The sequence below is a fragment of the Schistocerca nitens genome, chromosome 2, assembly GCF_023898315.1.
Source record: "Schistocerca nitens isolate TAMUIC-IGC-003100 chromosome 2, iqSchNite1.1, whole genome shotgun sequence".
Classification (NCBI taxonomy): Eukaryota; Metazoa; Arthropoda; class Insecta; order Orthoptera; family Acrididae; genus Schistocerca; species Schistocerca nitens.
In genome coordinates, this window is record NC_064615.1 from 1099442342 (window position 1) to 1099467277 (window position 24936).

General features: G+C 43.3%; 1 protein-coding gene across 1 annotated transcript in view; it reads right to left on the reverse strand.

The window, feature by feature from the left end:
* Nucleotides 1–224: 224 nt before the first annotated feature.
* Nucleotides 225–24936, reverse strand: part of LOC126235571 (lens fiber major intrinsic protein-like) — a 124458-nt gene continuing 99746 nt past the window's right edge. The window contains exons 6-7 of the mRNA XM_049944288.1: nucleotides 8327–8407; nucleotides 225–937 (exon numbers count right to left, since the gene is read on the reverse strand). Of these exons, the coding sequence (XP_049800245.1) occupies nucleotides 770–937; nucleotides 8327–8407 (249 nt within the window). The 3' untranslated portion in view covers nucleotides 225–769. The remainder of the gene's footprint in view (nucleotides 938–8326; nucleotides 8408–24936) is intronic.

Consider the following 24936-nt stretch of genomic DNA (forward strand, 5'->3'; position numbering starts at 1 on the left):
GGGAAGCAAAAAGTTGTTTTTTTCTCATGAAGCTCTCTCACACAGCTTGTAAGTCTGCCCCTCTCCCCCTCTGTCTCTTTTATTTCTATTAATTTTTTTATTTAATTTTTTTTGCTTCCTGTGTTAGTATCAGACAGTAATATACCAGGCAAACATTATATGTGTCTTTTTATAATATATTTACATCACATTTGTTACAGTGTTACATTGATACATCGCACATAACAGAAACACAGTTTGGAAAAATTATTACACAAAAACATCATAGTATAAAGTTTCACATGGCTCAACGGCCTGAGGTAAGTCTTTCAATTGCACGCCAAGTACCCTCCACTGTGCACTTGTAGCAAAGTACAGAACTAGATACGCAATAAAATAAATATTGACTCTATATCGGTTATGTGCGTAGTAGGCACTGAAATCTCATCGCAAGGTGCGAGAAACTATGTTCTTTTCTCTTATTTCGCAATTGTTGCTTCTTCCTCTGCATTATCTTATTCGAAATCGTGTCTCTGGAACACGACACCATCAGCAGAGCCCAAGGGGCCACAGCTGGTGCAAGAACTCGGCTAGTGAGGCCCGATGCTGCCTTCGGACGCCACAATAGACTCTAGACGCTCGTCTCTGGACCTTACTCTCTAGACCCTAGGCTCTGACTGTAGGTCTAGATCATAAGCTCCAAACCCTAGACTCTAGACCATAGGCTCTAGATCCCAGATTCTAGCCTCTAGGTTCTAGATCCTAGACTCTAGGCTCTCGACTGCAGGCCCTAGAGACAGACGGCAGGAACGATGCACTTGCCGGCGACTGGCGCCTTGTTGTCAGTGCTGGGAGCGGCGGCAGGAGCTGCGTCGGCAGCGGAGGCCCGTCCACCCAGTGGCAGCAGGTAGAGCAGCGTCGCCGCGACGGATCCGAGCAGCGGGCCCACCCAGTACACCTGCGGCAGGCAAAGTGGTGGCTCACAGTGCAGGACCGCCTGTGCTGCACGTCAGATCATTACGCAATAAATTTGAAATGGTGGCATGCACATGGACCGTCAACATGAAGGAATGTCACCATCGAGGATTATGGGGAAGTAAATTGAAGCGTTCGCATTGGTCAAGGGCAGGATAGGGTGAGTGGGGGAGGTGAGAGGAGGGCAAGTGCTGTCATCTGCTAACGTCAGAGGCTAATCTGTTCTCCACCTTTTTCTGCATTTGTGTCTTCTTAATGTTTATGTTATTGTATGATTTCTTTTGCGAGACAGTGAAGAGGTTCCCTGAGACCTTGGACAAAGGAAAAGTGTACCTTGCACAAATACAACTTAAATAAACTGGCGTCTATAAATGAAGAGATGTGTTTCTGACACAGAAACATTAGAGAAAGTCCACATGGGTATGGGTCCGAAAATCCTTCGTTAGGGAGTTACAATGTTGCATGTGATACATGTAACAATGTAGTGGCCTCCTGCTTCATGCACGCCCTGAACTTATTGCCTATGGTTTGCATTACTTTGTTGAAACTTTGCTCAAAACAATTTCGGATACGCTCCCTCAGAACATCTACATTAGGTACAGAAGTTGAATACATCAAAGGTTTTTAATGTCCCTATAGATGAATTCAGGTTACTGATCGGGCAGGCCATGTACTGGATCATCTGGACCAATCAATCGATTCATAAACTTACACTACTGGCCATTAAAATTGCTACACCAACAAGAAATGCAGATGATAAACGGGTATTCGTTGGAGAAATATATTATACTAGAACTGACATGTGATTACATTTTCACGCAATTTGGGTACATAGATCCTGAGACATCAGTACCCAGAACAACCACCTCTGGCTGTCGCCTGGGCATTGAGTCAAACAGAGCTTGGATGGCATGTACAGGTACAGCTGCCCATGCAGCTTCACACGATACCACAGTTCATCAAAAGTAGTGACTGACGTATTGTGACGAGCCAGTTGCTCGGCCACCATTGACCAGACGTTTTCAATTTGTGACGGCAGCAGTCGAACATTTTCTGTATCCAGAAAGGCCCGTACAGGACCTGCAACATGCGGTCGTCCATTATCCTGCTGAAATGCAGGGTTTCGCAGGGATCGAATGAAGGGTAGAGCCACGGGTCGTAACACATCTGAAATGTAACGTCCACTGTTCAAAGTGCCGTCAATGCGAACAAGAGGTGACCGAGACGTGTAACCAATGGCACCCCTTACCATTACGCCGGGTGATACGCCAGTATGGCGATGACGAATACACGCTTCCAATGTGCGTTCACCGCGATGTCGCCAAACACGTTTGCGACCATCATGATGCTGTAAACAGAACCTGGGTTCATCAGAAAAAATGACGTTTTGCCATTCGTGCACCCAGGTTCGTCGTTGAATACACCATCGCAGGCGCTCCTGTCTGTGATACAGCGTCAAGGGTAACCGGAGCCATGGTCTCCGAGCTGAGAGTCCATGCTGCTGCAAACGTCGATGAAACTGTTCGTGCAGATGGTTGTTGTCTTGCAAACGTCCCCATCTGTTGACTCAGGGATCGAGAAGTGGGCGCACGATCCGTTACAGTCATGCCGATACGATGCCTGTCAGCTCGACTCCTAGTGATACGAGGCCGTTGGGATCCAGCACGGCGTACCGTTTTACCCTCCTGAACCCACTGATTCCATATTCTGCTAACAGTCATTGGATCTCGACCAACGCGAGCAACAATGTCGCGATACGATAAACCGCAATCGCGATAGGCTATAATCTGACCTTTATCAAAGTCGGAAACGTGATGGTACGCATTTCTCCTCCTTACACGAGACATCACAACAACGTTTCACCAGGCAACGCCCGTCAACTGCTGTTTGTGTATGAGAAATCGATTGGAAACTTTCCTCATGTGAGCACGTTGTAGGTGTCGCCACCGGCGCCAACCTTGTGTGAATGCTATGAAAAGCTAAGCATTTGCTTATCACAGCATCTTCTTCCTGTCGGTTAAATTTCGCGTCTGTAGCATGCCATCTTCGTGGTGCAGCAATTTTAATGGCCAGTAGTGTATAAATGAAGAGATGTGTTTCTGACACAGAAACATTAGAAAAAGTCCACGTGGGTATGGGTCCATAAATCCTTCGTCAGGGAGTTAAAAGGTTTATTGTTAATGTTGCATGTGATACATGTAACAATGTAGTGGCCTCCTGCTTCGTGCGCACCCTGAACCTATTGCCTTTGGTTTGTATTAATTTGTTGAAACTTTGCTCAAAACAATTTCGGATACGCTCCCTCAGAACATCGACATTAGGTACAGAAGTTGAATACATCAAGGGTTTTTAATGTCCCTAGAGATGAATTCAGGTCTACTGATCGGGCAGGCCATGTACCGGATCCTCTGGACCAATCAATCGATTCATAAACTTATTATTGAGATACTTTTAGAATAATATGAGCTGGAGAATAAACCACATCCGTTAGGTGACATATACAGTTACATCATCAAGTAACTGGAGGACCTTGTTTCTGAGAAACCATAGGTATATTTGCCCAGTAAGAGATGTGAGAAGATATGGGGACCAATAAGATGATCATGAATGATTCTATCCCACACATTGTTGCTGAACAATAAACATTCAAAGGGCCTAATGACAATTAAGACCACCTGTGAAAAGGTGACCTGCATTTTAGTAGGATAGAGGAGGGTAAACTGGCTGAGTTGATAGGAGATTCTTTAAGGGGACACTGAAACTCATGGGAGTATGTCTATTTTAGGCTAAGATCAGTGTCCAATGATTCAACATTGAATGAAATTAAGCTTAATGAGAAGCTCAGATACGCAGGTACTAGAGATGTTAGAATACCACAAGATTGTCATAAAAATACACAGAAAAGTAATAGTTGTATGTCACAAGATTCTCATAAAAGCACAGTGAAAAATAATGTTAGTACATTGCATCAGAATGTCAGGGGATTAATAAATAAAATAGATGATCTTGTTTGTTTAGAAGATTAAGAAACTGAGGATGGAGTTGATATACTATACATGTCTGAACATCATATAGTCACAGATACTGAAAAGGTAGATGTAGGTGGATATGGACTTTCAGCACATGTAAGTAGAGACACTATTGAGTGAGAGAGTTGCCAATTATGTTAAAAATTGTCATACTGTGAAAAATTTAGAAACTACAAAAATTTATGTAGAGCTACATATAGAGGCATGTGCTTGTGAGCTTAAACTAAATAATAGTCTTTTATAATTGTTGCCACATATACATTCCCATTCGCAAATTTTCAGCTATTTTTGACAAACTTGGATTCTTTGCTGTGCTGTCTGTCAGACAGAGTGAAACAAGTTATTGTTTGTGGAGATTTCAGTCCAGATTTTCTGAAAGAGACCGATAGAAAGCTTGTCCTTGAAGTATTACCTCGTTCTTTCAATCTGACGTCAGTTACTGATTTTTCTATACGGGTGGTACAGGAAAGCAGCACACCAATAGATAATGTTTTTGTGGATCAAGATAAATTTCATCACATAAAAACTTTTCCTGTTAAGAGTAGTCTGTCTGATCATGACGCACAGCTAGTTACAGTACATGACATAGTTCCATACAGTAATGCAAAACAGCTCTCCAAGCTAGTGTGTTCAATTTATCATTTAACAATTGAAAATTTTAGGGAAAGCTCGCAACAGTTAGACTGGGACGAGGTGTACAGGGAACCTAATGCTATTTTAAAATTTAACCTATTTCATGATACTTTTGTGAGTATATTTGACAATACTTTCCCTAAGAAAACTGAAATATAATTGTAAGAAACTATCTAAACATCCATGGCTGATTAAAGGTATAAAAATATCTTGTCAACAGAAAAAGGAAACGTATATTATAGCTAGAAGGAGTAATGAACCACAAACAGTGAAACATTATAAAAACTACTATTAAGAAAAGTTATTAAAAATTCCAGAAGTATCTGCATTATGTCTGAGATTAGCACACATGATAATAAAATTAAAACCATTTGGAATATTTTTAAAAGGGAAAGACGGCAACTGAGAGCACAAGAATACTGTTATTTCTATCAAACTCAATTAAAAGTTTGTTAACAAAAAGTTGGAAGGTAGAAAACTTTTTAGTAATTATTTTTAAGTGTTGCAAAGAATAGGATCCAGCTATTCATTAGAAAATACCAGGCAGTATATGGAAGAGATAATACCTATTCAGTTTCATAAAACTGAAATTCAACCCACCTCTTCCACTGAAATTAGGAAAATAATAAATTCACTGAAAAGTAAAAGTTCACATAGAATTGACGATATTTCCAACAGAATATAAAAGCTTGTGGCCAACAGACAAGTAGGATTTTAGTAGCTCATTGAAACAGGGAATTTTTCCACATAGACTGAAATACGCTGTTGTTAAACCATTGCATAAAAAGTGGATAGGTCTGATGTTAACAACTACTGCCCAATCCCACTTCTGACAGCTTTATCCAAAATTTTTGAAAAAGTAATGTATTCAAGAGTTGCATTACATATTTGTAAAAATGAAGTACTAACAAAATGTCAGTTTGGTTTCCAGAAAGGCTTTTCTACAGAAAATGCTAAAAATGCTTTCACTGACCAAATATTAAATGATTTGAATTACTGAACATCACCCATTGGGATATTTTGTGATCTCTCAAATGATTTTGAGTTTGCGAATCACAAAATTCAAGTGAAGCTTAAGTATTGTGGCGTTCGGGACAGTGCACAAATGGTTTAATTAATATTGACTTGAAGAATGCAGACGGTTTAAGTTAACAGTACAGATAGAGTGCAAAAATCAGCAGAGTCCTCTAACTGGGGATGTATCAGGAATGGTGCCCTCCGAGCTCAGTATTGGGTCCCTTATTGTTCTAACATTATTAAGGACTTGTCACTCTATATTCATGATGATGCAAAGCTAGTTGTTTTTGCTGATAATACAAATATCACATCCAAAAAACAAGACTCAGCCGAGGAAATTGTAAATATTGTATTTCAGAAAATTATTAAGTGGTTCTCTGCAAATGGACTCACTAAATTTTGAGAAAACACTGTATGTACAATTCTGTACAGTAAATGGTATAACATTACTGATAAATATAGACTCTGAACAGAAGTCTGTTGCTAAAGGAGAATATTCAAAATTTTTGGGTGTGTGCATTGAAGAGAAATTTAATTGGAAGAAACACATTTGTGATCTACTGAAACCGTTAGATTCAGCTACTTAAGCTATGAGGGTTACTGAAAATTTTGGTAATAGACATGTCATTAAATTAGCCTGCTATGCCTATTTTCATTCACTGCTTTTATACAGGATAATATTTTGGGGTAATTCATCATTAGGAGAAAATGTATTCATTGCACAAAAGCGTGTAATCAGAAGAATAGCTGGATCCCACCCAAGATCACCTTGCACACATCTATTTATGGAACTTGTGGTATTCACAGTACCTTCATAAACATATATTCACTTATGAAATTTGTTATTAATAACCCATCCCATTTCAAAAATAATAGCGAAGTGCATAGCTACAACACTAGAAGAAAGGATGATTTTCACTATTCTGGGTAAAATCTGACTTTGGCACAGAAAGGGGTGAATTATGCTGCCACAAAAATCTTAGTTCATTTGTCAAACAGCATTAAAAGTCTGACAGTCAGCCAATCAACATTTTAAAAAAAATTGAAAGAATTTCTGCATGACCAATCCTTCTACTCCATAGATGAATATTTAGATATGAAGTAGTAACTGTAAAAAAAGTTAATTATGTTGTGTAAAGAAAACTTATGTTAAAGTGACATGTTCCGCATCATTACGAAATGTAGTATTCATGATCTATGGAACAAGTATTAATGGGATGTAATGTAATGTTATCAGGGTTACCGAATTCCATTCACTTGTAACGCACCAAACTGTCGTAGCTGACAACACTTTAAATATAGATATTGTATAAAATTTGCCGAAACACAAGTTCTGCCTGTGGAAAGTAATTACCATACCGGTTTTCTAAGCCATCATGAACAACGAGCACAATAAATGCTTCAAAAAGAAAGAGAAAAGCCTTACGTTTAGTTGATGTTCGGTTCTGTGGGTTCGATGTTTTGACAAAACTGACGTCTCTGGTGATGGCTCTGGCGTGTTAGGAACAAAACACCGATATTGACCCCAGAAGCGTCGTCTGTGCCCTTCAGTAATGGTGACTTCCCTGTTACGAACAAATCCTTGAACTTACGTGCGAATGGTTGGACCTAGCGAGCATAAGCCACCAGCAGCCCTAAGACCAGTCCAGGCACGAGCAAAAGATGTTTCTACACCAGAAATTTTCCCAGAAACTTTCTTCGCCCTCTCCGACCAAATAGATGAGTAAGCAGGGCGTCTGACAAAAATGTAGAGGACCCGGGTTGAGTTTCTCGTAGTGCCAAGGAGCTTTCCTTGTGAAGAGGATTGGAAGAAAGTGAACTCAGCTTCGTGAGGCCAGTTGAGGAGCCACTTGTATCTGAAGTAGCGACTCATACATCAGAAAAGCTGACGGTGACAGGGAGAGCAATGTGTTGAACCTATGTCACTCCATACCACTTCTAAATCATGCTCTCCGGCAATGAATGACATGGTAGCAGCCCATGTTCCCTTGCGCTTGATCAAAGAGTTATTTACCTTCTTCCCTGGCTTCATAACCTTCCTGTCTAACATCTCCTAGATGGGAATATATTACACACCCAGATATGTGGACAACATCAACGGTTTATACCCAGTGAAACCTCGAAAACAGCTAACCTCTTTGGGTAAGTTGCACTAGAAAATTTTGTAATACTGAGAATGGAAGTTTGGGCATGAAGGAGATCCTCTTGTTTCTAAAAAAATTTATACTTTCTTCAAGATAACAACGGCGGCAGGCATGAAGAATGCAGGGATTGCAGTAACGGCTACGGAAATGCCACCACGGCTATGCATAAGCGCTACCCACAAGCTCGGCTTGAGTTCAACTCGAGCAGTGGATGGCAGATACATTAGAAGGCCATCCAGTCGTGTTTCGAAACGTCACATTATAAGTATTAGGACCATCAAACAAAGAACCTTCAACCAACATGTTCAGAATTGACTGCATAAGCCTCAGCGATTACATATCATCCACAGGGAAATAGACCACTTTCCACCATAACATATTAGTGGAAGAAATAGCTCATCATCTACAGCCATTTTAACATTCTGACATACCATTAGCTTTCTGCACCAAATTCTGTTCATCAGGGAGAATTTTCATGGTACCAGTAATTTGGTATCAACTGGAACTCTGCTATAATGCTACGTGAAGAACAAGGGCATTTTTGCTTACCCAGTGATAGGTCCAGAGGCCCGTCCAGAAGGCAGGAGCTAGGGATCTTGCTGGATTTAGGCTGCCTCCTGTGTAAGGACCCTGCAGAACGATATAAGAATTTTTTTTGTTGTATGTCCATCCTTGTGACTGATGGTCTATGGGACTTCGGCAGTTCACTTATGTACTAAAATGAAACACTTGCAGACATCGTTGTAATACAAGAAAATAAAATAAGACCGAAAAGACGGGTGCAGGTGTTTTATTTTATTACGCACTTAAGACTCGTCAACAGTAAGGAACAGGTGTGTAGCAGCAGATCTCATCATGTGTTGTCTCAACAGGCGGTTCATTGTGCAGGCTGATGATTAGAAATCCCGATCTGTATTATGTGAAATGTACTTCTGTTAATACTAGGGCTATCCGGAAAGTGTAGCCTCTGTTTTCATGAAGCATAGGGAGCAGCGGGGTAAATGGAACAGTCGCTGCATTGACTTGCTTCAATGTGTTGAGAGCTGCGATAACAAGAGGGTCAATCTGGTTCTTCTCCTCCCGCGACAGCCATTCAAAATACGTTTTTATTTATTTAACACGATCTGTCTAGGGTCATCGGGCTCCCTCTTAGATTGGACCGGGATTTCACACGTACATTACATTTTGAATATCATAGTTACCCAAGATATATCAGTGAATATGACGAATAATATTAAAATGATATGAGTCTATATAATGACTGCGTAAGTTGGTTAAACTGACAATGACCAATAAAGTTAATACTGGCAGTACTTGTACTACTCCTATTGCTGCCACTAATACTGATAATACTAGTAATAATAATAACAACAATAATTATAATCTCACAAGCTGCGACATTGTCGCGAAAAATCAGTGACCCGTATATGTAATAAGTTTCCTTTAATTTACGTTTATGGTCACAAACTTTTTGTTAACAGATTACCTGTTTCGGTCTTTAATGACCATCATCATATCTGCAGCAAAAATGGGAAAAACATAAATACACTCGCAGATTGTCTACAGCTTAAAAACAATACATAGACCATAATGAAAAGTAGTACTGACAATATATACATTTGTGTGCTTTAAGTATGAAGAGGCATACCTGTTTCATAAAAACGAAGTCCTAATGTACTGCAGCCATAGTGGCATCGTCAAATGTTAAATGCGGAAGCAGCAGCAGCATCGTCAAATACATTTAAATAACATCACATGCACGAGTCATGTTGTCAGTAGCACTACTGTTTAAAACAAGCTGCCGTACAGTAGCCACAAGATGTTTGTGTTGTAAGTTCACCAGATCTCATTAATGTCGGCATACACTAGTTTTCAATAATTAATTGAAACAGCGAAAATAAAGGGGGATAAATAGTTGAAGTCTGTAATGAGCTTATAACGTCAAAGACGGGCTTGGGATGGGTAATAGCACTTTAGCAGACTTTTTTATCAATGACTTAGAATGTAAATTTTTTGCCAAGTATCCACAACTAAAAGGTAAAACGATTTATTACAAACTGTATGTCGATGACATTTTATTACTGATAGAGGGTGACACCTGTGAGGTCAACACATTTGCCCAAGCAATAGGTAGCATTCACCCAAAAATAGCTTTTACCATTTAGATAGAAGAAGATGGCTCCATTAACTACCTTGACCTCTATATTAGGAAAGTTAATAACAAACATAAGTTTTCGATTTTTAGGAAACCAACTTGTGCAGACAGTGTCATCAATGCCAGTTCATGCCATCCTCCCCGATACAAAAGAGCTTTCTTCACTTCCGTGGTTCACCGGCGCCTTCGTCTTCCTTTGGACGAAAACGAAATACATAAAGACCTGAGCATTTTAAAGCAGATTCCAGTAGCTAACGACTTTTCTATAAATGACGTCACGCGCCCCTACAGTAGGCTAAAGAAACGTTAGACAAACAGCAGACACACACACACCACACACAAGAGAGAACCGACAAAGATAGAATGAAAACCATTCCTATGAAATTCAACGATAAAATGCCCCTGGAATTAGAAAAATGTTTTAAAAAGTCTCATGTCAGATGTGGCTTTCAGGTTAACAACACCCTAAAATTGCGAATAAAACATAAACTGAAAGGGAAGTATGATAAGTTTGATGGCTCTGGAGTATACAGGATTGACTGCAATAACTGTGACAAATATTATATCGGTCAAACAGGCCGCTCTTTTAAATTAAGGTTTAAAGAACACTCACAGCCACGAAACAAAACGGCTTTGGGACAGCATTTATCTGATACTGGTCATTCCATAGGGAGCATTGAGAACTGTATGCGTATTCGTCACAGAGTGGAAGAAGGCCGTGCTCTTAATTTGTTAGAGGAGTTTGAAATTTATAAAGCAAAAACTAGAGAACCAATTAAACTGCTTAACGGGCAGAGTGACTTTGTGCCCAATGTCTAATTTGCTTTATTTAACAATGTTTTACCCCAATGATTTTTTTTCCTTTATTGTATTTCAATTCCCCATCGGGGCGGGCTGGCAGCAGCATAGGCGCTGCTCTTCCGCCGTACCCCAATGATTTTTTTTTTTTTACTTTATTGTTATTTTAAAGCCTGTACAACAGGCAGGCTGTCAGCAGCACACTATGCTGCTCTTCAGCCATAGAATATACAAGCAGTAGAAACAGGAGAAAACATAAAAGTTACAAAAGGGGGGCAATAAAACAGGAGACACAGAGAGACACACACGGAGCCGTTCACACTCGTCGAGAATCCACACTGCTAACAGATGAGACGACGCACAAACACTGAAGATGACGATGGCACTGGTGAACGAGGGAGTGCGACGGTGAACACGGAACACTAAACATGACGGCACACACGAAACACTGATGGCGGTCATCTCCGGCGCGCGAATGTCCACTTAGCGTGTGCGAGTCCGGGGACCTGCCAAGAGGGGAACAGGGGTGAGGTGGGGGAGAGGGGAGAAAAAGGATGCCAAGGGCGGAGGAGACGGGGGCAGGAGGAGAGGGACAGGGGAGGGGAGGCCCGGGGGAGGAGGGGAGAGAAAAGGAGGAGGGAGGGAAAAAGGGAGAGAAGGGAGGGAGGGTGCCCAGAGGAGCAGGCACAGGAGGAGGGCGGGAGAATCAAAGTTGGTAGGAGGGGTAGATGGAGGGGAGGAGGGCATCATCAGGGAGGGGGAGCTGGCGGAAGCCACCTTGGGAGAGGGTAAGGAGGGTGGACAGATGGAGACCGGGCGGGACGTGGGAATACAGGTGCGGCAGCGGGCGGGGGTGGGAGAGGATCGGGGAGACGAGCGGATGAGGAGGGTCGAGTTTACGGGAGGTGTACAGGATATGTATCCTTTCAAGGAAAAGGAGGAGGTGGGGGAAAGGGATGAGATCATACAGGATCCGCGTGGGGGAGGGGAGACGGATGCGATAGGCGAGGCGGAGAGCATGGCGTTCAAGGATTTGGAGGGATTTATAAAAGGGAGGGGGGGCGGAGATCCAAGCCGGATGGGCATAACAAAGGATAGGGCGGATGAGGGATTTATAGGTGTGGAGGATGGTGGAGGGGTCCAGACCCCACGTACGGCCGGAGAGGAGCTTGAGGAGACTGAGTCGGGAGCGTGCCTTGGCTTGGATTGTCCGGAGGTGGGGAGGCCAGGAGAGGCGACGGTCGAGGGTGACGCCAAGGTACTTAAGGGTGGGAGTGAGGGCGATAGGACGGCCATAGATGGTGATGAAGAAATCAAGGAGGCGGAAGGAAGGGGTGGTGTTGCCTACAATGATCGCCTGGGTTTTGGAGGGATTGACCTTGAGCAACCACTGGTTGCACCAAGCGGTGAACCGGTCAAGATGGGATTGGAGAAGGTGTTGGGAGCGCTGCAGGGTGGGGGCAAGGGCAAGGAAGGCGGTGTCATCGGCAAACTGGAGAAGGTGGACGGGGGCTGGCGGCGGCGGCATGTCCGCCGTGTACAAAAGGTACAGAAGGGGGGAGAGGACGGAGCCTTGGGGCACACCGGCAGAGGGGAAAAAGGTGTAGGAATCTGCGTTATGGATGGTGACATAGGAAGGACGGCGGGAGAGAAAGGAGCCGATCAGACGGACGTAGTTAATGGGAAGGGCGAAGGTTTGGAGCTTGAAGAGGAGACCGGAATGCCAAACGCGGTCATAGGCACGTTTGAGGTCCAGGGAGAGGAAGATTGCGGAGCGACGGGAATTAAGCTGTTCGGAAAGGAGATGAGTGAGGTGAAGGAGAAGGTCGTTGGAAGAGAAGGACGGCCGAAAGCCACACTGGGTAACGGGAAGAAGGCGGTGCTGGCGGAGATGCTGGTGGATGCGGCGGGTGAGGATAGATTCCAGGACCTTGCTGAAGACCGAGGTAAGGCGGATGGGGCGGTAGGAGGAGACGGCGGACGGTGGTTTGCCGGGTTTGAGGAACATGAGGATACGGGAGGTTTTCCACAGGTCGGGGTAGTAACCGGTGGACAGGACTACATTGTAGAGCCTGGCCATACCCCAATGACTGCACGCCTCTGTTATATATAGTATGTTGATAACTTCACGTAGTACTGAGTGCCTCACATATTTACTTTGTTTTCGTACGTTTTAAGCATGACCCTATGTTCTTGTTCCTTCTCTACTCATTTCATAGACTGCATTAACCAGATAATGTGGGTCATCCGCTGTTACGGAATTTTGTCACTCTTTTCTTGCAACGAAGTGCCGGTCACGTTCCTCCAACTACTTCCCGCCTGTGCGGAAGTCTGGCGTCAGCGCTAACAGAGGGCGCTGATTATGTGCACCACTATGGTTTCTTTCATTTGTGGCTCCTTTAGCGATTTTTTTTACGGTTGTTTAATATTACCCGTTGCACTGTCAACGGTTTTTAGTATTTATGTCATTATCTAGAATATTGGCACCAGAGCGTATGTCAAACACTGTTTCTTAACTCTTCCTCTTTTTAACAAGCTTACTTTTGTCGTGTTCTTCTTTTTACTACTGTAATGCCTTTTACACGTTATAAGCTCATAACAGACTTCAACTAGTGTATCCGCCTTTATTTTCACTGTTTCAATTAATTATTGGAAACTAGTTTGTGCTGACATTTGCGACATCTGGTGAACTTACAACACAAACATCTTGTGGCTACTGTACAGCAGCTTGTTTTAAACAATAATGCTACTTACAACATGACTCGTGCCTATGATGTTATTTATATGTATTTGACGATGCCACTATGGCTGCAAGTCATTAGGACTTTGTTTTTTTAAAACAGGTATGCCTCTTCATACTTAAAGCACACAATGTATATATTGTCAGTACTACTTTTCATTATGGTCTATGTATTGTTTTTAAGCTGTAGACAATCTGCGAGTGTATTTATGTTTTTCCCATTTTTGCTGCAGATCTGATGATGGTCATTAAAGACCGAAACCGGTAATCTGTTAACAAAAAGTTTGTGACCATATGCGTAAACTAAAGGAAACTTAGTAATAATAATATCAGCAATAATGATAATGACACATGTAAAAATAATTTATAGTCGTACAAAACATATGTTTTCTGATATAACATGATCTGGAGAAAGGAAATTTAAGGAGACTGCTCCAGCTAAGAATACTGGGAAATGCGGAAAAAATGGTTAAAAAAGAAGGCTGTTAAAGGGCATGAGCACGTACAGCATGGTAATCATTATTGTTGCTTTACTAGACGTGTCATTATCTGTCTTCTTAAGCTGGAGATGTTATTTATTTCTCTAAAATTCTGGGGGAAGCTATTCCAAGAGTTAGGTTCCTGCCACTGAGCAAGAATTCGTGAAAATGGCTGAACTATGGAGTGGAACAGAAGGGATTTTGCTCTGATGGGAACAGCTGTTTCTGCCATGTTGTTCAGACAAGAGCGTTAAGGTCGAGGAGAGATATGAGGGACAGCGTAGATTGATAAGGAAGTAGAGAATACAGAGTGTGAGAGAAACTCTGTGCTTGTATGCACACAGCCAGGATATCTGTGTATATGATGGTGAAATATCACAAAAGACTCGAACATCACAGATATAACTAATACAGCCATTCATAAATAATTACAGGAGCCACATACTTTCCTGGGAAAGGGCTTCCAGGATAACATTGCTGCAATCAGTAATTGGAAGTTTAAGTGTTTGTACAAATTTCTTTTTCAGGTCAAGATGGAAGAGCTTTTTATACTTCTGTAGGGCATGGAAAGATGCTGATGGCTTCTTGCACACTGCTGTTATGTGCTCAGTCCAGTGTAGATTTTCATTCGAAGGAGAGAAATTGATATATATCCCAAGTAGGTTTAGAAGTTGTAGGGATTTCCTATCATTCGGGCTAATGAGCCTAAAATGACCAAGTAGTGCCACTTCTTTAGGAATTATTTATTGGCTAGCTCCAGCTGGAATATCTATGTTGTGCTGTGTAGATGGCATGAAGAATCTTTTATAACTAAGTACGTGGTGGTGGGTTTTCTCCGAATTTATTTCAGATCCATGTTAAACAGTGTACTAGAAATATATATTCACACTCTCAGTTCACCCCAAAACATTCTAAATAATCGGCTTGAGCTTTCCAATAAAAAGTTTCTAAACAATTTTTCTTGGGCTGTTCACAGAAATTAAGCACAACTGTCCCCAAATACTCCGAATTCTGCAAAAGAGATCAAAAATGGTGAACAAGTGTGTTGCTCTTATTCCACCCTCCACCTTTTTAATTTTGTATTTCCTTCAACTAAACTACAAACTGCAATGATTAAAAGTGTCTAGATATGTAAACAGTGTGTAAATATATACCTAATTTATAGTATTTAATCGGTTGGCTTTAAACATTTTCGTTAAAATTTCCGCTGACAGTTACCTAAAAAGAAAAAAGCAACTTGTCCTATAGCCCTTTAATAAGGCGTTCACTCTTAGACTACAAACATTTTTCTGTTATTAACATGTTGGATTTTACACATTCTACACATCAACTGTGCTCTGTTTACATCCTTGCTCAGCAGGAAATGAATAATATCTTTGTGTCTCTGAATAATGGGTAATCTTTGGATTGTAAACAAAAACATCGAATGTATGGCACATACGTGACGCTCAACACTGACATTAAATGTTATGATGTATGCCACAGTAATTTATTTACAGTATGTGTGCTGTTTGCAATTTAGCAACATATACAACGACCTGCAAAACATTATGGACCACTACAAAAAAAGTCACCATCTACTGAAACTTAAGTAAGTGAATACAAATATTTTACATTACATATAAATAAATTCAAGCACTTTTGTGTGTTTTTATTAATGAAACAACTTATAAAACAGCACAAAATTTTTAAATATTGTTGCGCAGTGCGGGAGCAGATGACATGATGCAGAGCAAAACATCTACACTACTGGAAATTAAAATTGCTACACCAAGAAGAAATGTAGGTGATAAACGGGTATTCATTGAACAAATACGATTCCAAAGCACTCCGGCTAGCACTGCGACTGTGCGAATGGGATACAGTGATCGAGCAGCTCTTCGTAAGCCACAGATTTCTGTAGTCAGCGCTAACAGGTGAATATGAGTGACGTTTGAGATGTGTAAAGAGTGACGCCACTTGATAACGGACGACAGGAAATGTTATTATGCTATATCCTGCATAAGTCCAATGGAATCGTTTGAGTTTGGCGAAGGCCTCCAGTACATTACCTGCCATGATGTGTAGTGCCAACAGTGAAGTATATCGGAGTTGCTGTTACTGTGTGCGGTGTATTTCGTGATTACGATGTGGTCCCCTTATTACACTCATGAAACCGCTAAATCTGGTAGCATATGCACACATTTTGCAGCATTGTGTACAGTGTACAGTAGTGAAGTAGCTTGGGGACACTCTTTGTTTATTTCAGCAAGGCAGTGCTCTCTACGTGTGGGTATAAAGCAGCATCTGTGAGGCGATGATCTGTTGACGGTAACATCCGACAAATGGACTGGCCTACCCAGAGCACCGACTTGAACCCTGTGGAACACCTCCAGACCCTAGCGTCCAACATCACTACCTTCTCTGGTTTGATCTGTAGAGGAAGAACAGGCTGCCTCATTTCAACACCTCATTCAAAGTGTCCCCAGCAGAGCTGAAGCCAAGCACCCTTATTAATGTCCACTAATAGATGTCAAGGTACTTTTGATAGTGTATGTGGCACGTGATGACAAAGCACGACGCTACAAAGGTAAGTGGTGCCAAATGTCCACAGCCAGTGGATTCAAAGCAACGATGCCAGTTGAAATGCACTGAAAGGATTATGACTTTTTTCTATTAGGTCTACAACTTTGGTTCCGCCATTTTTCAATAGATGGCAGCAGCGGAAAGTGGTGATGCAGCTGGTAAGTCGTATGTGCCACACAATAAGCTTAGACATTTGTAGACATAACGCCATCCAAATGTTACTCGATGTGTGATTGCATCATATACTTATTGTTAATCAACTGTGTCAACTTCCGAGCCCAGTTCTCGTCCCTGGCGGGAAGTATTAATTTTCTACTTTAACATGGAGCCATCTGCGGCTGACGCCCGCCCGGCTAGCCGCGTGGTCTAACGCGCTGCTTCTCGAGCGGGAAGGTGTGCCAGTCCTTGGCGCGAATCCGCCCGGCAGATTAGTGTCGAGGTCCGGTGTGCCGGCCAGCCTGTGTATGATTTTAAGGCGGTTTTCCATCTACCTGGGCGATGCGGACCAGTTCCCCTTATTCCGCCTCAGTTACACTGTGACGGCAAATGCTGCGCAAGCACCGTTCCCACGCACGCGTACACCATAATTATTCTACCATGCAAACATTTGGGCTACACTCGTCTGGTATGAGACGTTCCAAGGGGCGCTCCATGGGGGTCATACCGCATAATAACCCTCGCTTCAGTGCGATGCGGCAGTGGGGTGGGTAGACTGCTGTTGTGGAGTTGTGAGCCACTGGGGGCTACGGCGGGACGAAGCCTCTCTGTCGTTTCTAGGTCCCCGGTTTAATACATACATTCATCTGTGACTGAGGCTCATAGAATGTTCCGTAAGACCTATGGCGAGTGGTTGAGGCCCATAAAATGCTGGGTAAGACCTAATACGAGTCACCTATTAGTGAAAGAGAATGTACAAAATGCTTTCAAAGCTTCAAAAGCAGTGATTTTGACATCGAAGACCGGCGTGGCGGTGGAAGAGAGAAGGTTCTCGAGGCGTGTGGAAGAGAGAACGAATTTAAAGCTGCTGGAACCGACGGAAACAATAAGATCGTTATCGAAAGCAATTGATGCGCTTCAGCGGAGTACTGAAAGACAGACGGCCACAATACAGCGATAGACACGGAAAGGTGATTTTACAGCGCGGCAGTGCTGGACCACATGTTGCAAAACCCGTCACAATATACAGGGTGTTTCAAAAATGACCGGTATATTTGAAACGGCAATAAAAACTAAACGAGCAGCGATAGAAATACACCGTTTGTTGCAATATGCTTGGGACAACAGTACATTTTGAGGCGGACAAACTTTCGAAATTACAGTAGTTACAATTTTCAACAACAGATGGCGCTGCAAGTGATGTGAAAGGTATAAAAGACAACGCAGTCTGTGGGTGCGCCATTCTGTACGTCGTCTTTCTGCTTTAAGCGTGTGCTGTTCACAACGTGCAAGTGTGCTGTAGACAACATGGTTTATTCCTTAGAACAGAGGATTTTTCTGGTGTTGGAATTCCACCGCCTAGAACACAGTGTTGTTGCAACAAGACGAAGTTTTCAACGGAGGTTTAATGTAACCAAAGGACCGAAAAGCGATACAATAAAGGATCTGTCTGAAAAATTTCAACGGACTGGGAACGTGACGGATGAACGTGCTGGAAAGGTAGGGCGACCGCGTACGGCAACCACAGAGGGCAACACGCAGCTAGTGCAGCAGGTGATCCAACAGCGGCCTCGGGTTTCCGTTCGCCGTGTTGCAGCTGCGGTCCAAATGACGCCAACGTCCACGTATCGTCTCATGCACCAGAGTTTACACCTCTATCCATACAAAATTCAAACGCGGCAACCCCTCAGCGCCGCTACCATTGCTGCGCGAGAGACATTCGCTAACGATATAGTGCACAGGATTGATGACGGCGATATGCATGTGGGCAGCATTTGGTTTACTGACGAAGCTTATTTTTACCTGGACGGCTTCGTCAATAAACAGAACTGGCGCATATGGGGAACCGAAAAGCCCCATGTTGCAGTCCCATCGTCCCTGCATCCTCAAAAAGTACTGGTCTGGGCCGCCATTTCTTCCAAAGGAATCATTGGCCCATTTTTCAGATCCGAAACGATTACTGCATCTCGCTATCTGGACATTCTTCGTGAATTTGTGGCGGTACAAACTGCCTTAGACGACACTGCGAACACCTCGTGGTTTATGCAAGATGGTGCCCGGCCACATCGCACGGCCGACGTCTTTTATATCCTGAATGAATATTTCGATGATCGTGTGATTGCTTTGGGCTATCCGAAACATACAGGAGGCGGCGTGGATTGGCCTCCCTATTCGCCAGACATGAACCCCTGTGACTTCTTTCTGTGAGGACACGTGAAAGGCCAGGTGTACCGCCAGAATCCAGAAACAATTGAACAGCTGAAGCAGTACATCTCATCTGCATGTGAAGCCATTCCGCCAGACACGTTGTCAAAGGTTTCGGGTAATTTCATTAAGAGACTACCCCATATTATTGCTACGCATGGTGGATATGTGGAAAATATCGTACTATAGAGTTTCCCAGACCGCAGCGCCATCTGTTGTTGAAAATTGTAACTACTGTAATTTCGAAAGTTTGTCTGCCTGAAAATGTACTGTTGTGCCAAGCATATTGCAACAAACGGTGTATTTCTATCACTGCTCGTTTAGTTTTTATTGCCGTTTCAAATATACCGGTCATTTTTGAAACACCCTGTAGTTGGAAAAGATGAAATGGGAGTTCCACCCCACCCGCCGAATTCTGCAGACAATGATCCCTCTGACTACCACCCTTTTCGATCAATGGCACACGGCCTGGCTGACCAGTGCTCCCGGTCACATGAACAAGTGCAAAGTTGGATCGATTTATGGATCTCCTCAAAACATGCTGCCCTAGACATGGGAGAAGGGAGAAAGTAGTGGCCAGCGATGGTCGTTACTTTCAATCGTAAATTTGAGTAAGTTCTTCACAGTACAGCCTCGAACTTCCAAACAAAACAGCGGAAGCAAAATTATAAATTTAATAATTTCAGAAAGAATATGAGAATTCTGTGTTGGAAGAAGGTTGCGCCTCTTCTCAATGGAAAGTCTCTGTACGTAATTGGCTACATGACGTGCGCCCTGGCGTCGCCCCGTATGAAGTTACTCGTTCATAACGGCCGCCAAATGTGACCCACCTGACGCCAGTATTGGTAGGGTTTGTCCCCTGCTCCCAGCCGACTTTGCGACTCGAAGCACCTGCTGCACCAATTGCTCAACTGGAGCATGGAAGAGCTCTTGTATAACAAATGATTTAAATTTTTCGTGATTTCATGCATCATTTATCAGCTTGTTTCGAAGTTAACAACTTTTTCTTTTCACGTATGAAGAAGTTCTTTTCAGATTAGATGCAATCTCTTATTAGTGGTGGCAGTTAACTTACAGTGTAGTATATTTAGAATTGTTATAGCTTAAGCCTTGGATGCAATCTGCTGTGAGAGTCCAAGTCTACACCCATGTCATACATATCGCTGTGGTATCAAAAAAAACCAAAAACAGTCTCGCCGGCCGCGGTGGTCTCGCGGTTCTAGGCGCGCAGTCCGGAACCGTGCGACTGCTACGGTCGCAGGTTCGAATCCTGCCTCGGGCATGGATGTGTGTGATGTCCTTAGGTTAGTTAGGTTTAAGTAGTTCTAAGTTCTAGGGGACTGATAACCACAGCAGTTGAGTCCCATAGTGCTCAGAGCCATTTGAACCAAAAACAGTCTGCCCTGTCCACACAGGTGCATCATGATTCTCTAATCAAACATCCTTATTTTTCATCAGATTGTTAATACTTCTTAACAGACATCTGAAGTATGAGGCCTAATATAATTTATATATTGGCCGAGAGAACCTTTCCGGTGGGAAAATAGGAGTCTGTAGATGTGTGCGTAAGATGACCAATTTTCGTTGTACAGTGTAGCAAGATAGGGCAAGTGAACAGGCAGCCAAGATGTCGAGTTTAAGACGATTTTAGCGTCCTGAACCATTTTCTAGAATACCCAGTAGGTTATAGTCTGGAGAGAAAGATACAACGTTTCTATGGAAGACGACGCAGACGACCCTTTGTCCAGAAATAGTGTCATCTGTTCCATTATAAAGGCCATCTTGGAAGACGAAGTATAGCTTTGGCTGTAAAGGATCGTCAGATTTTGGACATATTTAACTCAGGTTCGTTGGTTGGTTTGGGGGAAGAAACCAAACAGCGAGGTCATCGGTCTCATCGGTTTAGGGAAGGACGGGGAAGGAAGTCGGCCGTGCCCTTTCAGAGGAACCATCCCGGCATTTGCCTGGAGCGATTTAGGAAAATCACGGAAAACCTAAATCAAGATGGCCGGACGTGGGATTGAACCGTCGTCCTCCCGAATGCGAGTCCAGTGGGCTAACCACTGCGCCACCTCGCTCGGTATTTAACTCAGGAACATATGGCATAGAAAGTAATGTAACCCAACAAAATATCAGGGTTTACAAGCTTCATAGCCCATCACCATGCACAGGAGTAGAGAGCGATCCTGACAGTCGGCCACGATAGTGGCCCGTGCCATGACGCATCGCTGCACTGTCGCTGCTCCAGGTCTCCAGATGGGGCGAGAACTGCACGCAGCTGGAGCATGCAACAGATGATGGTGAGAAACCGCTTTTGCGATCACGTTATTATCATATTTTCCATTAAGAATTGGTTGCCAAGTGACTTGGACAAAGGGCCCTAGATTGGAGTGTAAATGGATGCACGGCGCCCAAAGGTATCACTGTGCATGCGCATTTACATCTGTACCCTCCAAGACAATTGGTGGTATGTGGCGGAGGGTACTTTGGATATTGTTGTCACTTCCCCTTTCCTGTCCCAGTGGAGAATGGCTCTCGGGATGGACGACTGTTGGTAATTCACACTGTGACCTCGAATCTTTCTGAATTCACCTTCATTTTCTGTTCTTAAGATAAATGTATCAGGAAGCAATGGATTGGTTGACTCTTCTAGGATTGTATGCTCCCAGAATTGCGACAGTAGAACTGACCGTGCTCCACAACTATACCCTTGCAGTGTCTGCCCCTGAAGTTGTATGAGCATCTTTGTGACACTTTCACGCTTATCTCTGAAAAAACTTGCTGCTCTTCTTAGGACTTTATCCTCTTCCTCTAACAACCCTATTTAGTTTGAGAGAGGACATGTTACTCTCTCACCTATTTTTCACATATAGAAAATTATTAAAGATTTCATTACAACATCGTGCACCTTAAGTGAGACTCTAGAAAGGTAATGGCCTGAGCAGACATTTCTGGAGCCTGGTAGGGCGCTAAAAGCATAAGATATTTTTATGATTCTTGTTGGGAGTTGAAAGCAATTGGCGTCGAGCCCATCCCCTAGTAAATCTTGCCGGACAGGCCCACAGCCATACAGGGCAGACAGGGTAGCCCCTTCTCCAGCAGAACAATGCCGCGATACCTGCCGTGGTGCCAGCAGAAGCCCTGGACAGGGCGATGGTCTGAAGGAATGCGTGTACACAGTGGAGTCATAAACCTGGCATTGCGTGCAGAGCCACGAGTAATAAAAATTCGCCGGCCGGAGTGGCTGAGCGATTCTAGGCGCTTCAGTCTGGAACCACACGACCGCTATGGTCGCAGTTTCGAATCCTGCCTTGGGTATGGATGTGTGTGATGTCCTTAGGTTAGTTAGGTTTAAGTAGTTCTAAGTTCTAGGGGACTGATGACCTCAGCTGTTAAGTCCCATAGTGCTCAGAGCCATTTGAACCAATAAAAATTCACCTGTTTTCGTGTTCGCTGATAGTGTAAATAGGCCAGTGAACCACTTCCCCCAGCCGCCTCGGTTGTATAAGAAAAATCCGGCGTCTGCGAAACGTTTGAGATTACACCTCATAGCTGTGAGTAACAAGCTCCAAGGCACAGGCGATTTAGATAAAGATCTTTAAGATTGTATCTATTTGCTTGTTGCCATGGGAAGTGACACGACTTCGGAGAAAATCGTCTCTTCCCCCTCTGCGAAAACTGAAAAAAGCCAGTAGTAATTGGCGATTTCCTTTTTTTTCAGAGATGCAGGTTTCTTAACTCTTGCCCCGATTCAACATGAGTTTGTGCTGTCGTGTGGGAGGATAGATTTAGCGCCTTTAGAGCCCTGTGATTTGCTCAAGATGGGGTGAAGGCTGTGTCGTTTCTGCAGTTTGTGGGAAAACGGAATTTTTTTTATGGAGAGGTGCGAGAGACTCAGGTGCGGGACTTTGGTCTGGGAAGGACTGCTGGTCGAAGCTCTGGCATGTGTGGTTGGTACTTGGGACCCGCAAAGAGACTGACTTGACTTGCGAGTAGTTTAGACTGGGGAGCTGTGGTGAAGTTCTTTCTGTAACAACAGTGTGACTTCAAACGTCTCGGACTACTCCTTTGCCGAGGGCACACTTACTCGTTTGTGGTTTACCTGTCTTGACGTTTGGTGTTCTTGTGCGCTGTGTTGTATAAGTGAGCCAAATTGGTCCTTGGTACGACCAGCAAATGGGTGTGTCACACACTGAAATCTACCGTGACTTCAGCGCTCTGGTAGAGAGTAAATTGCGGTCCGTCTGCCTGCTCGCTAGACCGTGAGATTTTTGCATTTCTTTCGTGGCCGCGATCGATTCACAGGTGCCGCCTCCATGTCTCACCTTCGCCGCACACATCTCGCCAGCTGCAAGGTACAGCACCACATGAAGCTCGGGCATTGTCAGGGCGTACATATCTCAATCGCCACTTGCTCTCAGCTGCACCTATGTTGAGAAACTACAGTAGATTTGATCAATCAAAGTCTGCTCAGCGTCAGATCAATTCAGATTGCGTTATCCACATTTTTAGGGCCAATGTACTTGACTCACTCCGCTAGTTATATTGTCTCTGCCACCAAGGATCATTGTCCAGTGTAGTCTTGAATCACATGTTACTTGTTTACAGTATTTGATCAATAACTTGTTTAGCATAATTTATGTTTGTTTTACAGAAAAAATAGAGGTTGTTAGAACACGAAAATTATGCCAGCATTCTCAATCAATTTATATAGTCCCACTAGGGTTACCTTTCAAGTGCAGATCTCAGACTGTTCAGGCACTGTTCGAACGAGAGTTTTGTGAACTACGTCTTTCGTGAGCCAAGCACACTTCTTATGGATTCCCGCAATGAATCTCAGTCTGGCATCTGCCTTACGTTCTATTACTTTTATGTGATCGTTTGACTTTAAATCACTCCATATACGTAATCCCAGCTCTTTACTGGATGTGACTGCTTCCAGTGATTTTTTTGGGATCGTACAACCATGCAATAATGGGTACCTTGATCTACTTACGCGCCACACTTTAATTTTCTTTTTATATTGAAAAGTACGAATCACTGCACTGAGCGTTGATTCTCTGCAAGTCTTATTGCATGTCGCTACAGTTTTCCAGTATTGCTACTTCTCTGTATATAACAACGTCATCCATAAAAAAGTCGTCGACCTTATGCAGACGTTCTTTACGTATATCCTCTTTTCGACACATTTTCGATTACCTGTGGGAGCTCCTCTTTACGATCGCGGAACTGGTCGAGATGATCCAGTCTGGCGTGCTAGAGGGGGACCAATGATAGAATCACGACCGAATCCAAGCACTGATAAGATCCTCTCGAGCTTCCAGCTGCGTCGAGTGGCTTAAAATACACGAGCTTTCGGTCGAGTACTCCTCGGCCATTGTCAAATGGTAACTCTCTTTTCGGTTGCTGCTACCTTCGTTATATAGCTACACTGCCTTCTGTGACGTCACTGGTGTTCGCTTCAGTGCCATACAAGGTTTCCTTTATGCGCACGTTTCAACCTTCCGGTGGCTGAATCCCGATCCGTGCTCAGCTGCAGGCCGCCGTCCTTATTGAGAGTGTTGTGACAAATTTTTATATCGATTGCGTCTTTTATTTCGTTATCCCAGAAACTATTAGTGTATGTAATAGCAGACATCTCGTCGAACGCAAGACGATGTCCCTTTTCTGCAAGATGCTCTGCTACTGCGTACCGAAGGTGAAGGCATCTCTCGTGTTCTACACAGCGCTATTCAATAGTACGCACAGTCTGTCCGACATAAGATTGTCCACACTCACGTGGTATTTTATATACTCCCGGCGTTCTGGCTTATACATCGTCTTCCACACGCCACATGACTGTCGTCTTTTTTGTGGATCCCTGAAGGCCGAATCGGTTTTTGCTTCTTAAGAGCTGGCCAATCCTTCTTGTTGTTACTGAGCCATAGAACGGCAAAAACGTAAGCTTCTTCGAGTCCTATTCGGGGTCCTTCTGCTTATGTGTTTTCGGAAAAATGGCTTGTGAAATCTGGCAGTTGTTGTAGCCGTTTTCCTTGAACACTCTTCGCAAGTGGCTCAGTTA